The sequence below is a fragment of the Gobio gobio genome, assembly GCF_949357685.1.
Source record: "Gobio gobio genome assembly, chromosome: 23".
Lineage (NCBI taxonomy): Eukaryota > Metazoa > Chordata > Actinopteri > Cypriniformes > Gobionidae > Gobio > Gobio gobio.
The window spans coordinates 38,935,784-38,949,220 of NC_137119.1; the positions used below are offsets into that span (position 1 = coordinate 38,935,784).

At 41.3% G+C, this 13,437-nt stretch overlaps 2 protein-coding genes across 3 annotated transcripts in view; one reads left to right on the forward strand and one right to left on the reverse strand.

The window, feature by feature from the left end:
- tmem204 (transmembrane protein 204) overlaps positions 1-7,572 on the reverse strand; it is a 12,719-nt gene extending 5,147 nt beyond the window's left edge. The window contains exons 1-2 of the mRNA XM_079805561.1: positions 6,758-7,572; positions 5,009-5,164 (exon numbers count right to left, since the gene is read on the reverse strand). Of these exons, the coding sequence (XP_079661687.1) occupies positions 5,009-5,164; positions 6,758-7,004 (403 nt within the window). The 5' untranslated portion in view covers positions 7,005-7,572. The remainder of the gene's footprint in view (positions 1-5,008; positions 5,165-6,757) is intronic.
- ift140 (intraflagellar transport 140 homolog (Chlamydomonas)) overlaps positions 1-13,437 on the forward strand; it is a 47,127-nt gene that overhangs the window by 26,335 nt on the left and 7,355 nt on the right. For both annotated transcript variants that reach the window (XM_079805558.1, XM_079805559.1), the window contains 2 exons: positions 11,949-12,126; positions 12,533-12,723. In XM_079805558.1, coding sequence (XP_079661684.1) covers positions 11,949-12,126; positions 12,533-12,723 — 369 coding nt within the window. The remainder of the gene's footprint in view (positions 1-11,948; positions 12,127-12,532; positions 12,724-13,437) is intronic.

A 13,437-nucleotide genomic window follows, 5' to 3' on the forward strand; every position in this document is an offset into this window, starting at 1 on the left:
CTAATGTTACTGAGTGAAATGTCGACCCAGGAAGAGCTATAGGACTGAGCAAGTATTAGGGGTGTTGATGGACTCCATCTACTCCATCTGTGTTTGATCATCGCTCTGAATCTTATCTGGATGTAGTCTTTGATTAAAACATGATTTTCTCAGCTTTTTGTTCAAAATGTTGTTGTTTTTTATTAAACTTACCCATATTAAGTGTTGATAAAAAAGGAATGCATGAAGCTTTTTGTTTAAAAGCAGAGGGTTTACTCTTTCTTTTGATATATTGCATGCTCAGATAGGCCTATTCATACAACAAAATATTCTATGGGCTATAAAATATTCTATATATATTCTATATATATCTATACATTCTAAATATTATATTTTTGTGAAAATTATCAAAAACTTTTTTTTTTTAAACGCTGGCAGGGAAAGAGTTAAAGGGTACATAACACACAGTTTCTGCCAATCTCATGTTAAACTTGAGTAGTGTTCGGGAAAGTTACTTTGATAAGTAATGCATTACAATATTGCGTTACTCCCTTAAAAAGTAACTAATTGCGTTGCTTAGTTACTTTTTAAGAAAATAAATGTTACATTACTTTTGCGTTACTTTTTTCACCTGGCCTGGGCTTGTTTTTCCAAGGTCAGCAGCAAATATTTGTTTTATTTCACAAATTTAATTATTGGTGGTTTGCATAGTTTTTGCATTTCACTGGTTTTATTCATTTTGAGGAATACGGAATCTTTTTTTTGTGCAAGTGAGATGAGTAAATGCACGCTCACATTTAGTCGAGAACTACAATAACCATCATGAAACATAACGACTTACGATTTGTCTCAACATTGGAATGAGAGCTTTCCGTCAATACAGGGGAAAACAAAGTAACTTGCGTTACTTATTTGAAAAAGTAACTCCGATATTTTGTTGTACATTTTAAAAGTAATGCGTTACTTTACTAGTTACTTGAAAAAGTAATCTGATTACATAACTTAAGTTACTTGTAATGAGTTACCCCCAACACTGAGCTCTTTAATAGACGTGCTCTCGCTCTGGTTGATGTGCGCACACACTCATCCGGTACAAGGAATTCCGCCCTTTATGATGTCATACAGGGTCATACTTGGAAAAAAACGCTCCGAAACGTATACAAACCCTGAAGGAGTGTATTTGGCACATGAAATACTCTGTCATACGTCCAACTCGTTTTTTGAAACTTTGGCCATGTTTAGCATGAGAATCAACTCTTGAACAGTGTGAATAAGTCAGAATGCATGAAATGGCATTAGACATCCGTTTTAACACAAAGTACTCTATAATAAGTTTGAAATTAAGGACACAAGAAACTAGCCTTGTGCCCTTGAGCAACTGTCTGGGGGAAAGTCCCTGTTCAATGGCACCGTTTTGTGAATGTCTAGCCGGTGCACTTAAACTATGCAAATTGCCTAGAGTAGCAAAGTCTGGTGTACGTATGGATGTTTATAAGGACTTGATGGTTTGCCTGCATCTGATTGGGTTTCCCCGTTTACTTCAGGGAAGCAGTTTGTGCTTGTTTATAATTTATATGGCAGTATGAGGGCATAATTGTTTTCATTTTGTCGGACATAGTCTGTCCCTTGAGATTGTGTAAACAGACGCAGTATTGCAGGGACAGTTAATCAGGACACTAGTTTCCTCCACCCATAATACACACACACAGACACACACACACATTTTGGGAGATTCTAGACTTGTCCTGATGAAACATGCTCCTCCATGGCGTCACATACGTCCACTTTTCTTTCTTCTGTACCGGTCTGTGCTTAAAATATCATCAATTCCCGTTCAAGTCCATGTCGAATAACTCTGACACTCGGCCACCCCACTCCTTACTGTCACACACCCCCTCCCTGTCTTTCCTCTGCGGCTCTGGGTTTGCATAACAGGTAGTTACAGACACTTCCTCGTCCTGAGCAGGGATATCCTGGCGCCTGACTGTCGCTCTCTGGAGCTGTGCGGCAGCCGCTGGTGCTCTGGACCCCGTTTAGCTAAATTTAACTATTGTCACACTTAAAGCAACGCACACATACATGGGCAGTGCGCACTATTAGCTGTACTGATATACTAAACTAGTAGCGGACCACCATCGTAGCTCAACATCACAAACGCCAGACCACGGAGTCACAGACCTCTTTGATGAAACTTGAAAATAACTTTTTCTAAAACACAGGAAATGTACAGGGCAGCTATAAAAAATGACCCAAGGTTAAGAAAACAGCCGGTGTGATCAAAGAATTCTTATTAACTACCTTGCCTGTCTTGCCTTTCGATTTGATTATTCGCACTAAGCCATGTTGTGAATTCAGTTTTATTTTGAGAAAATGTATTAATAATGAAACATTCTAGGTATTATAGTTATGTATAGGCTAATAATTATATCGCAATGACCATTTTGAAAAATATGAAAATTGCAATAAAATTTTATCCTTAAGTCCTACTAACTAGACGCGATGCGATAAGATTACGAGATGCAACAAAATCAATCAAAACCATAGCCAATCAGATCAGCGTGTGGGCGGGCTCTCGCGACAAGTGTAGGCTATGCTATGGCAGCAGAGATTAATCTGACAGCACTCGCAAGGAAATGGATTAGTGAATAATCAAATTCACCAATATTACACCATTTAAACATTACTAAAAATACATACGGAGTTACTAAAACAATCTTTTCGTTTCTAAAATAGAATCGTCGCGTGTCGCCGTCGCGGCTTGTTAGGACAGAAAAATCAAATTAACATGGAAAAGATAACTTTTATCGCGTGTCTCGGCATCACGTCGTGTGCATTTAGAACACTGTGTTAGGGTGTTCTGGGTGGTTAGTAAGATGTTGCTAGGGTGTTCTATGTTGTTACTAGGGTGTTTTGGGCAGTTGGTTGGGTGTTCAACGTGGTTGTTATGGAGTCGCTAGGGTGTTCAGTATGGTTGCTGGGGTGTTGCTAAAATGTTCTGGGTGTTTTGTAGAATTATTTTATTCATTTATAAAATACGCCATGGTGGGTGATTTAGGTGGTTACTAGGGCATTGTCATGTGGATGCTAGGGTTTTCTGGGTGGTTGCTAGGGTGTTGCTAGAATGTTCTAAATGGTTGCTTGGGTGTTGCTAGAATGTGCTGGGTGTTTTGTAATGTTCTTTTATTTATTTTTATAAAAAAAGCCATGCTGGGTGATTTAGGTGGTTACTAGGGTATTGTCATGTGGATGCTAGGGTTTTTCTGGGTGGATGCTAGGGTTTTCTGGGTGGTTTCTAGGGTGTTGCTAGGATGTTCTAAATGGTTGCTTGGGTGATGCTAGAATGTGCTGGGTGTTTTGTAATGTTCTTTTATTTATTTATAAAATACGCCATGCTGGGTGATTTAGGTGGTTACTAGGGCATTGTCATGTGGATGCTAGGGTTTTCTGGGTAGTTGCTAGGGTGTTGCTAGGATGTTCTAAATGGTTGCTTGGGTGTTGCTAGAATGTGCTGGGTGTTTTGTAATGTTCTTTTATTTATTTATAAAATATGCCATGCTGGGTGATTTAGATGGTTACTAGTGCATTGTCATGTGGATGCTAGGGTTTTCTGGGTGGTTGCTAGGGTGTTGCTAGGATGTTCTAAATGGTTGCTTGGGTGTTGCTAGAATATCCTGGGTGTTATTAATTTATAAAATACACCATGCTGGGTGATTTAGGTGGTTACTAGGGCATTGTCATGTGGATGCTAGGGTTTTCTGGGTAGTTGCTAGGGTGTTGCTAGGATGTTCTAAATGGTTGCTTGGGTGTTGCTAGAATGTGCTGGGTGTTTTGTAATGTTCTTTTATTTATATTTATAAAATATGCCATGCTGGGTGATTTAGGTGGTTACTAGGGCATTGTCATGTGGATGCTAGGGTTTTCTGGGTGGTTGCTAGGGTGTTGCAAGGATGTTCTAAATGGTTGCTTGGGTGTTGCTAGAATGTGCTGGGTGTTATTAATTTATAAAATACGCCATGCTGGGTGATTTAGGTGGTTACTAGGCCATTGCTAGGTGGGTGCTAGGGTTTTCTGGGTGGTTGCTAGGGTTGTTTATGGTTGTTGCTAGGGTGTTATGTGCAGTAGGGTGTTTTAGGTGGCTGTTCTGGGCAGTTCCTACTGTATTCTAAGTGGTTACACTTGCTAGGGTGTTCAGGGTGGTTGCTATTGAGTTCTGAGCAGTTGCTAGAATGTTCTGGGTGTTTTGTAATGTTCTTTTATTTATAAAATACACCATGTTGGGTGATTCAGGTGGGTACTGGGGCGTTGTCAGGTGGATGCCAGGGTTTTCTGGGTGGTTGCTAGGGTGTTGCTAGGATGTTCTATGTGGTTGCTAGTATGTGACTAGGATGTTCTGAGCGTTTGCTAGGGGGTTGCTAGAATGTTCTGGGTGTTTTGTAATGCTCTTTTATTTATAAAATACACCATCAACTTGCAGATCATTACCTACAACACTCATAAACTCTGCACTAGTATTTCACTAGTAGCCCATCAACAAGCATGGCTTTACGTTAAGTCAGCAATTAAACATCCATGCAGATGAAGGATGCACAAACCATTCAAAGTGCACACGCGATAAAACGAGATAACATCAGACCCAGCACGCTTTCATGGGACATCAGCAGCAAGTTTTGAAGAGACAGGCCTGTGTACGTCCCAAATGGGAGTTGATTTAGTTTGTCAGCGGGCCTCTGGCCAGGACTCTGTTGTTTCCTGTTGAATTGTGTGTAGTCTCGCTGCGCTCAGGCTGCTGTGCTTTGTTGATGTTTGTTCTGTTATAGATCCTCAAAGCTCCATCTTTCCTTTCCCAAAATGCAGAACAACAAACACGGGACAATAGAGACCGTATCTCTAAGGACAGACGGGTTAGATATTGAAGAATTAATTTGTTATTTGAGGGTGGGCGTGTTGTAATTGTGTCAGGCTTATTGAAGCTCCTCAAAGAGGCTGTTAGTGTTTGTTACTGACTGTACAAACAGGCTTGAACACTCACTGGCTAACTGGAACAGGGCAGCGATGGCCTCCTCCCACCACTGAGAATCCTGGGTAATGTGGCTTATCTCCAATAACCCAAACAGGAAGATTAGCTGACCCACGGTCAGAGCCACCGTAGCCATCAGGTTACATGCCCGCATCATGTCAAACTGAACTGTAAACAGAAAATACTTTTTTTTTTATTGCTCAAATGGATTCAAGCCCACATGTACATGCACTGAAAATAAAATTCACTCAGAAATTGCAAGTTAATTTCACAAATAATTACAAAGAAACGGTAAGTAAAATTGATAATTTAAAGACCGAAATAGTATTTTCTTGTCAAATGTTTTACATTGTGTATGAGCAGATGAGTTTGTGTGTGTAGGTAGAACATCTGAATCATTGTAAGGAAGATCCAGCTGCAGATGTACATAAGACACAACTTTGCCAATGTGGGTGTCACTTCCTGAAAGCCACAATCCTTCACTGTGTCCATCCGTTTCCTATTTCTAAATCAGGATAGATGGACAGACGTGCCAGGCTGCAGGCCAGCGATCTCTGCTTGTTCTTCCAGTGATAGTTGCCATAGTTTAATACTAGCCAGACATCTAAACAAGAGCTCTAGACATCTTCACTTAAGGAGTCTAGAGCTCAGATTTAAAGTTGTATACAAGACATTTAAGACATCCAATTCATATGTAAGCGGTTAATACACTCACATAATCATATACACAAATTGTCTGTAAAAAATGTGAACACTTTTTCGGCAAATTTTGTTGGTTTTTTTCAGCCTCTACAGTGATCTTAAGCTAAAACAGATTCCTGCTATATATATATTAGGGCTGTCAAAAAATTAATCGCGATTAATCGCATCCAAAATAAAAGTTTGTGTTTACATAATATATGTGTGTGTACTCTGTTAATTATTATTTATATATAAATACACACACATTCATGTATATATTTAAGAAATATTTGCATGTATATACTGTATATACATTTATATAATCTATAATATATATAAATATAAATGTTTTATATATAAAAATAATATTTTTTTCTTTAATATATACATGCTTGTGTGTGTATTTATATATAAATAATAATTAACAGAGTACACACATATATTATGTAAACACAAACTTTTATTTTGGATGCGATTAATCGCGATTAATCTTTTGACAGCCCTAATATATATATATATATATCAATTTTGTTGGTTTTCAGCCTCTACAGTGATCTAAAGCTAAAACAGATTCCTGCTAATTTCATTTATTTAATGATCTATTATATATATATATATATATATATATATGAATTACTACAAGTTATTTTATTGTAACATTCTATGAAACATTATATTAGTCAATCCTAAATTGATGATATGAAATATATTTATGACATTTTGTATATACTTTAATGTATTCACAAATTATCTACTAAACATTATGTACTTGTTAATCACATTTAAAAAAAATTATTCAGTATTTAATGTCTTTTAATAAGACATTAATTTTGGATCATGCTTGGCAATGAAATTACATATATTAAGTATATTGATTGATGTTTAGTAACATTTCTAATTGAATGTTCATGATCTGTTCAAAATTATAATATTAATATATATATTTTCTGTAAAATTTAGTAACATAAAGGGTATCAGTGCATTAAAATGTGCAGAAATCTGTTGAGCTGCAGAGGTTGCACTAACGTCTATTCCCTTCCACTCAGTTGCAAACGCTGTAGCTGTATCATGGAGACTCACGTCTGACAGTGCTGCGTGACTCCTGGTACCCCGCGAACTCCGATCCCCAGCTGAGTCTCTGGCAGGGTGTGGGCTCGTGAGTGTGCGTGTCCTCGTGCGCACATGTTCTCCAGAGCCCAACGCTTCGCCTCCGTCCGTCCTCCAGCACCTGTAGCACCCAGTTGGAGCTGAATGTCGCCACGTTGTTGAGCACCAGAGAAAGCAGCGCCACCGCCGCCGCCACCGCCACCAGCCTGCGAACGGCCATACGCCCCTCGAATACCTGAAACGTCCACGGGTACACGTGCACGCTAAACGCAGAGCGGCATGAACGCTGTAAGAGGTTAGCTAGAGGACATCGCCACTCATTCTTGTGTCTTGAGGGTCGTGGGGGCGACGGGAGTCTCTAGCCCTCTTCCTCAGAGTCAGGGGCCGTTGCTGCTCGTAGGGCTGGACGCTGGACCTCCAAGGCCATCACATAAACAAGCACGCTTTCTTTAAATCGCTCCTAAAGCGTCGTCCTTTCTCTGTCTGCGGCTCTGAGGTCTCGCCGCCTGTCTGTTCCTCCCCCTTTCTCCTGCAGATGTGTGCTGGGTCGTTTTTTCTCCACGTCTCCCTGCTGGGAACGCTGAGGAATGCCTGCGTGATGCGGTCTCTTTGCTTTTTGTTCTTTCCCACACTCTTTCTCGCTCGTTTATCTCAGATTACTCGTCCTGACCAGTTTCCCATGTTCACGTGTGAGCGTGTGTGCTTCATCCCTGAAAAGCTCAGAATAACTGGGAGGGTAGGGAGTACTTGGGAATACATCTCTCTCTCTCTCTCTCTCTCTCTCTCTCTCTCTCTCTTTTTCTTTCGGTGACAAACACGTTACTCCAGCTACAGGATGTGTTTCCTGGAAGGAAAACAGACAGAACAGAATGCAACACCGTCCTCTTTCTCTCTTTGACTCAGTGAGCTGGTTATTAATCTCATGTACTTAGTCAAATTTACCTGTTGCGCTAAGTATTAAAGACTGGCTTGTGCATCGCCATGCAGCGTTTGTGCTCCAGACATGAATGATTCCTCAAATCGTGTGTTGTTGAGGAGAGATAATGAACCATTTTCACCTGCTGGGCCAAGTGAAAAAATCCAACTGATGTACATTTGAAGAAGCCACACACCCAGAACAATGTAAAAATGTACTTAATTTCCACGCGTTTAGGGAGAATCATAAATCATTCTGGTTGGATTTGCTTCTCTTTCTACTTTTCTGTTGTTTTTTGCTCAGTTCTGGGCCCCCAAAGATTCAGGGAATTTCCTGTTGCTTAACTCTAATAAACAGCCCACATCTGTATCTACTAAAGCCGAACATGGCGAAAAAGACGAGAGAACAGGGGGATTTTGGATAAATAAAGACCAGATGGGGCTGAATGAAAATATAAGGGAGGGCACCAAGGGCCAAGCGAGTGGGAGAGAGGGAATGTGGGAGAGAGAGTGTTGGGTGTTGATGGGGTCATTCCATGCATAGCTGGAACGGTTCGCTCATGAGGTGGAACGAAAGGAGAAACTGCAGAAATGCTCAAAGTGCAGCTGCTGAGTGCCGAAGAGAAAAAAAACCTGTGTGAATTTCTTTAACACATCCTCACACCCTTTTAAGGCCGATTTGGTGCTTTATGTTATGTTTCAGTGCATGTAATCCACACTTTAAAACAGTGCTGATCTTAGGCCTCTTTACAACTGGTATTAAAGGGCTAGTTCACCCAAAAAAGGAAAATTCTGTCCTCATTTACTTTTTTTTCCCTGTTATGGAAGTCAATGATGCCCCAAAGTGGACTGGTTACAAACTTTCTTCAAAATATCTTCCTTTGTGTTCAGCAGAACAAAGAAATGTATACAGGTTTGGAAGAACTTAAGGGTGAGTAAATGATGACAGAATGTTCATTCCCTTTAAGATGCGCTTTGGTCGAATGGATCACAAGTTGACGAAGCTAAATACAGGTGTAAATGGGGTCTAAAGCGATTCGAGCTTGTCCATTCTCGACCACTTCCAGAGGTAGTTGTCACGACCCAAAATAGGGACCAACATAAGCCCCGTTTCCCCCAAAATTACCTGGAACAATTTGTCCCAGGAACTCTTTTTTTCCCCCAGACCTGCTGCTGTCTGTGTTTCCATCGCGGTCTAAAGTACCACGAAGATTAGTCCGGTGACATAGGACTGCGACTTTTGGGCTTTTAGGTTGAAATAAAACGCTGCATGAACTCAACCAATCAGCATGTACAGCGCCCAAGTCCCACCCCCGAAAGTTCCTGAACTTTGAAAAAGTACTACCTCGCGAGCAGGGCCGTTTTGAGGGGGAGATTTTTACCCGTAACTTTATTTAGACCCCAGTTCCTGGGGTTGAAACACACTAAGTACCACCCCAAAGTCCCTAGTTCCTGGGGAAAGTTCCCGCGGTGGTAGTTTTGGGTAATTTCGGTGGAAACGGGGCTATAAAGAGCCATTCAGGAAGTAGCAAAACAAAGGGCAATAAAAAGATCAAATTAACTGGCAACAGAAAGTAACAAAAACAAACAAAGATATAAAACATACAAACTTAAAATAAGGACTGGTGAGCTAACTAATCTAAACTACAACTCATGCTTTCCTAACTCCCGATAAACACAAAAGAATCTTCCGGGTCAGCTTACTTACCTATGCTTTCCCTCTATTCTAATATAACTAAACAAACAAAACTCACCATCCTGTACAAAAGAAAAGAAAAAACCACAAACAACTGGTTTCTTCAGGCAGGCCAAAACTGAAGTGCCACCAGCAGCTCTTAAATAGGCAGAGGCCGCAGGTGTTAGGAATAATCTGACTCCGCCCCCATCCAATTGGCAACTATACTCAGAAAGAAAAGAGAAAACAAGAGAAAGAGCAGGAGCTCGTAACAGTAGTCGAAAACACATTCGACCGGATTGCTTTAGTAGTGTAAACGCTCATGTGGTTGAATGTGTTTGAACAGCCACAAAAGACTCTCCACCTAAACATTATGGGAAGCGCGCTAGCAAGACAGGATTTAAACTTTGACGGTCGGAGACACAAGTTTGATTTGAAGACGAAAAATGTACCAAACACAATGTTCTCTCACCATTCCTGATTTCTAACACACTCACAGCGTTCGGCTGGTCTTGCGGCTGTCAGAGCAGAAATGAAAGCTGATGTTTTTCAGTCGTCTCTGGTCATGTTTGTATGTAAACCACGTGAGCGATTAGACCGAAAGATCATGAGAAAAAAAAAACATACATACATAGATTCCCCCCTCGTAGAAATCAGGACAGAAGTGGTTGAAAGTGGACAAAAGAAACAGGAATATGTCTCCCTCGCCTACTTGTGATCCGATCGACCAAAACGCATCTTAATACCAGCTGTAAAAAGGCCTTAACATGTTAATAAAAAAAAGAGATCTGAATGTTTGAAAATCGCTTGTTCATTTATTCATAATCTACACCAGGGGCCTCCAAACCCGGTCCTGGAGGACCACTGTCCTGCAGAGTTTAGTTCCAACCCTGATAAAACACACCTAAACCAGCTAATCAGTGTCTTACTTGGGCCTAGCAAGACAATGATTAGCTGGTTCAGGTGTGTTTATTTGGAGTTGGAGCTAAACTCTACAGGACAGTGGCCCTCCAGGACCGGGTTTGGAGACCCCTGATCTACACCAAAGACTTTAGATATACAAAGATGGTCACTTATATTACTATGAATGAGAGAAAGTGCATCACGCATAATTACAAGTAACTAACGCTAAACCAAACCATTAGTTAATTAATATTACTCAGTATATACACTCACCTCAAGGATTATTAGGAACAGCTGTTCAAACACCTGCTCATTAATGCAATTATCAACCAATCACATGGCAGTTGCTTCAATGCATTTAGGGGTGTGGTCCTGGTCAAGACAGTCTCCTGAACTCCAAACTGAATGTCAGAATGGGAAAGAAAGGTGATTTAAGCAATTTTGAGCGTGGCATGATTGTTGGTGCCAGGCGGGCCGGTCTGAGTATTTCACAATCTGCTCAGTTACTGGGATTTTCACTCACAACCATTTCTAGGGTTTACAAAGAATGGTGTGAAAAGGGAAAAACATCCAGTATGCGGCAGTCCTGTGGGCGAAAATGCCTTGTTGATGCTAGAGGTCAGAGGAGAATGGGCCGACTGATTCAAGCTGATAGAAGAGCAACTTTGACTGAAATAACCACTCGTTACAACCGAGGTATGCAGCAAAGCATTGGTGAAGCCACAACACGCACAACCTTGGGGCGGATGGGCTACAACAGCAGAAGACCCCACCGGGTACCACTCATCTCCACTACAAATAGGAAAAAGAGGCTACAATTTGCACAAGCTCACCAAAATTGGACAGTTGAAGACTGGAAAAATGTTGCCTGGTCTGATGAGTCTCGATTTCTGTTGAGACATTCAGATGGTAGAGTCAGAATTTGGCGTAAACAGAATGAGAACATGGATCCATCATGCCTTGTTACCACTGTGCAGGCTGGTGGTGGTGGTGTAATGGTGTGGGGGATGTTTTCTTGGCACACTTTAGGCCCCTTAGTGCCAATTGGGCATCGTTTAAATGCCACGGCCTACCTGAGCATTGTTTCTGACCATGTCCATCCCTTTATGACCACCATGTCCCCATCCTCTGATGGCTACTTCCAGCAGGATAATGCACCGTCACAAAGCTCGAATCATTTCAAATTGGTTTCTTGAACATGACAATGAGTTCACTGAACTAAAATGACCCCCGCAGTCACCAGATCTCAACCCAATAGAGCATCTTTGGGATGTGGTGGAACGGGAGCTTCGTGCCCTGGATGTGCATCCCACAAATCTCCATCAACTGCAAGATGCTCTCCTATCAATATGGGCCAACATTTCTAAAGAATGCTTTCAGCACCTTGTTGAATCAATGCCACGTAGAATTAAGGCAGTTCTGAAGGCGAAAGGGGGTCAAACACAGTATTAGTATGGTGTTCCTAATAATCCTTTAGGTGAGTGTATTTGAGCAAGTACAATGTAACTACGTCACCTTAAAATAAAGTGTAACCAGATTGATTCCCAGGGAATGCATGAACTGATAAAATGTTTACCTTCAATGCAATGTCACTTTTTGGATAAAAGCACCAAACGCATACACATTAATGTTAAATGTGTGCATGTTGTGTGTATATGATTGAATCTCCAGTGAGGCGGTGTGGGAGAACATGGCGCGGATGTGTGTGAAGAGTCGTCGTCTGGATGTGGCGCGCGTGTGTCTGGGGAACATGGGTAATGCAAGGGCTGCTCGTGCTCTCAGGGACGCTGAAAAAGAACCGGAGTTGGAGGCGCAAGTGGCCGTACTGGCTACACAGCTGGGCATGCTGGTAAGACACGCAAAATTGACATAGCTTGACCTTTTTTGCTAACCTAATAAATGTTCCCCTTCTCATTGTGCACATTCAGTAGTATGCATCATCATTATTAAAGAAAGGAAAGTTTGTTATCCTAATCTTGAATCTAATATCTAATAACTTTCTCCACATCTGAAACAACTTTTCTGCTGATTTATGTTAGTGTATGTTTCACACTGAGGTATGTGCATAATGGAAGCTGAACTCATTGCAAATGACGTTTCATGTTGTGTTTAAATCACACAAACACAACGTTATCTAAATAAACCTAGTGCACTTGGAGCCTCTCTGTCTCATTCAGAACAATAACAAGAACTAAACATTTGGATTTAAACATTTGGGTTTATCGCAGCATCTCTCTCTTTCTCTTTTTTCACAGGAGGATGCAGAGCGTTTGTATAAGTCATGCGGGAGGTTTGATTTACTGAATAAGTTTTATCAGGCGGCAGGTCAGTGGCAGCAGGCGGTAGAGACGGCAGAAACGCACGACCGCATTCACCTCCGGACCACATACTACAGCTACGCCAAACACCTGGAGGCCATGGGGGACAAGAACCTGGCGCTGGTGTAGTGAGTGTCACGTTCACACACAGTCACTGCTGAGATGCACACTGAGGTCACAAAGGGATTTGATTTCTCCTCTACTGTGCGAAATTCATATTTTATATCTTCTTTATTAAGAGTGTGTTCACACTTCGGTTCGCTTGGTCTGGACCAAAAATTTTAATTTAATCCCGGGCCGCTTAGCGTTCACACTGGCATTTTAACCCAAACCTGAAGATACCGAACCTAAAGGCATAGGGATATGTTCACAACCTGATTGGTCGGCTTTTATGACGTATATTTCGTGACTGAACTTACCAAACATCCAAAGCAATGCTGTGTGCTGGGCTTAATGCGCTCGTTGTATGTGCGTAGCTACATATGATGGTGTTTTGAACTCACGAAGAGCTTATAAAATGTGTAAAGGAGTCAAAAAAGGGACAGGAATCCCTCCATCACACACATAAACCAAGATCTGCTGAGGAGACGCGGTTCTGATGCCTGTACTGAAATGTGATGGGCAACATCGCAACTGTGACGAGAAAAAAACAGGTGTGCTTGAGCATTCTGTCCTTTTAGAGTTGCATCTTGTGACATCATGTCCTGTTTTTGGTTCGTTTACATGCTTTTGGTCCGTGTTGCGTTCATATTTCAGTCGAACTGCACCAGAGTTCGTTTGGGAGCGGACCGAGACGCATCTTTTCAGCGGTCTCGTCTGTTTGTTTGGTGCGCTCCAGGGTT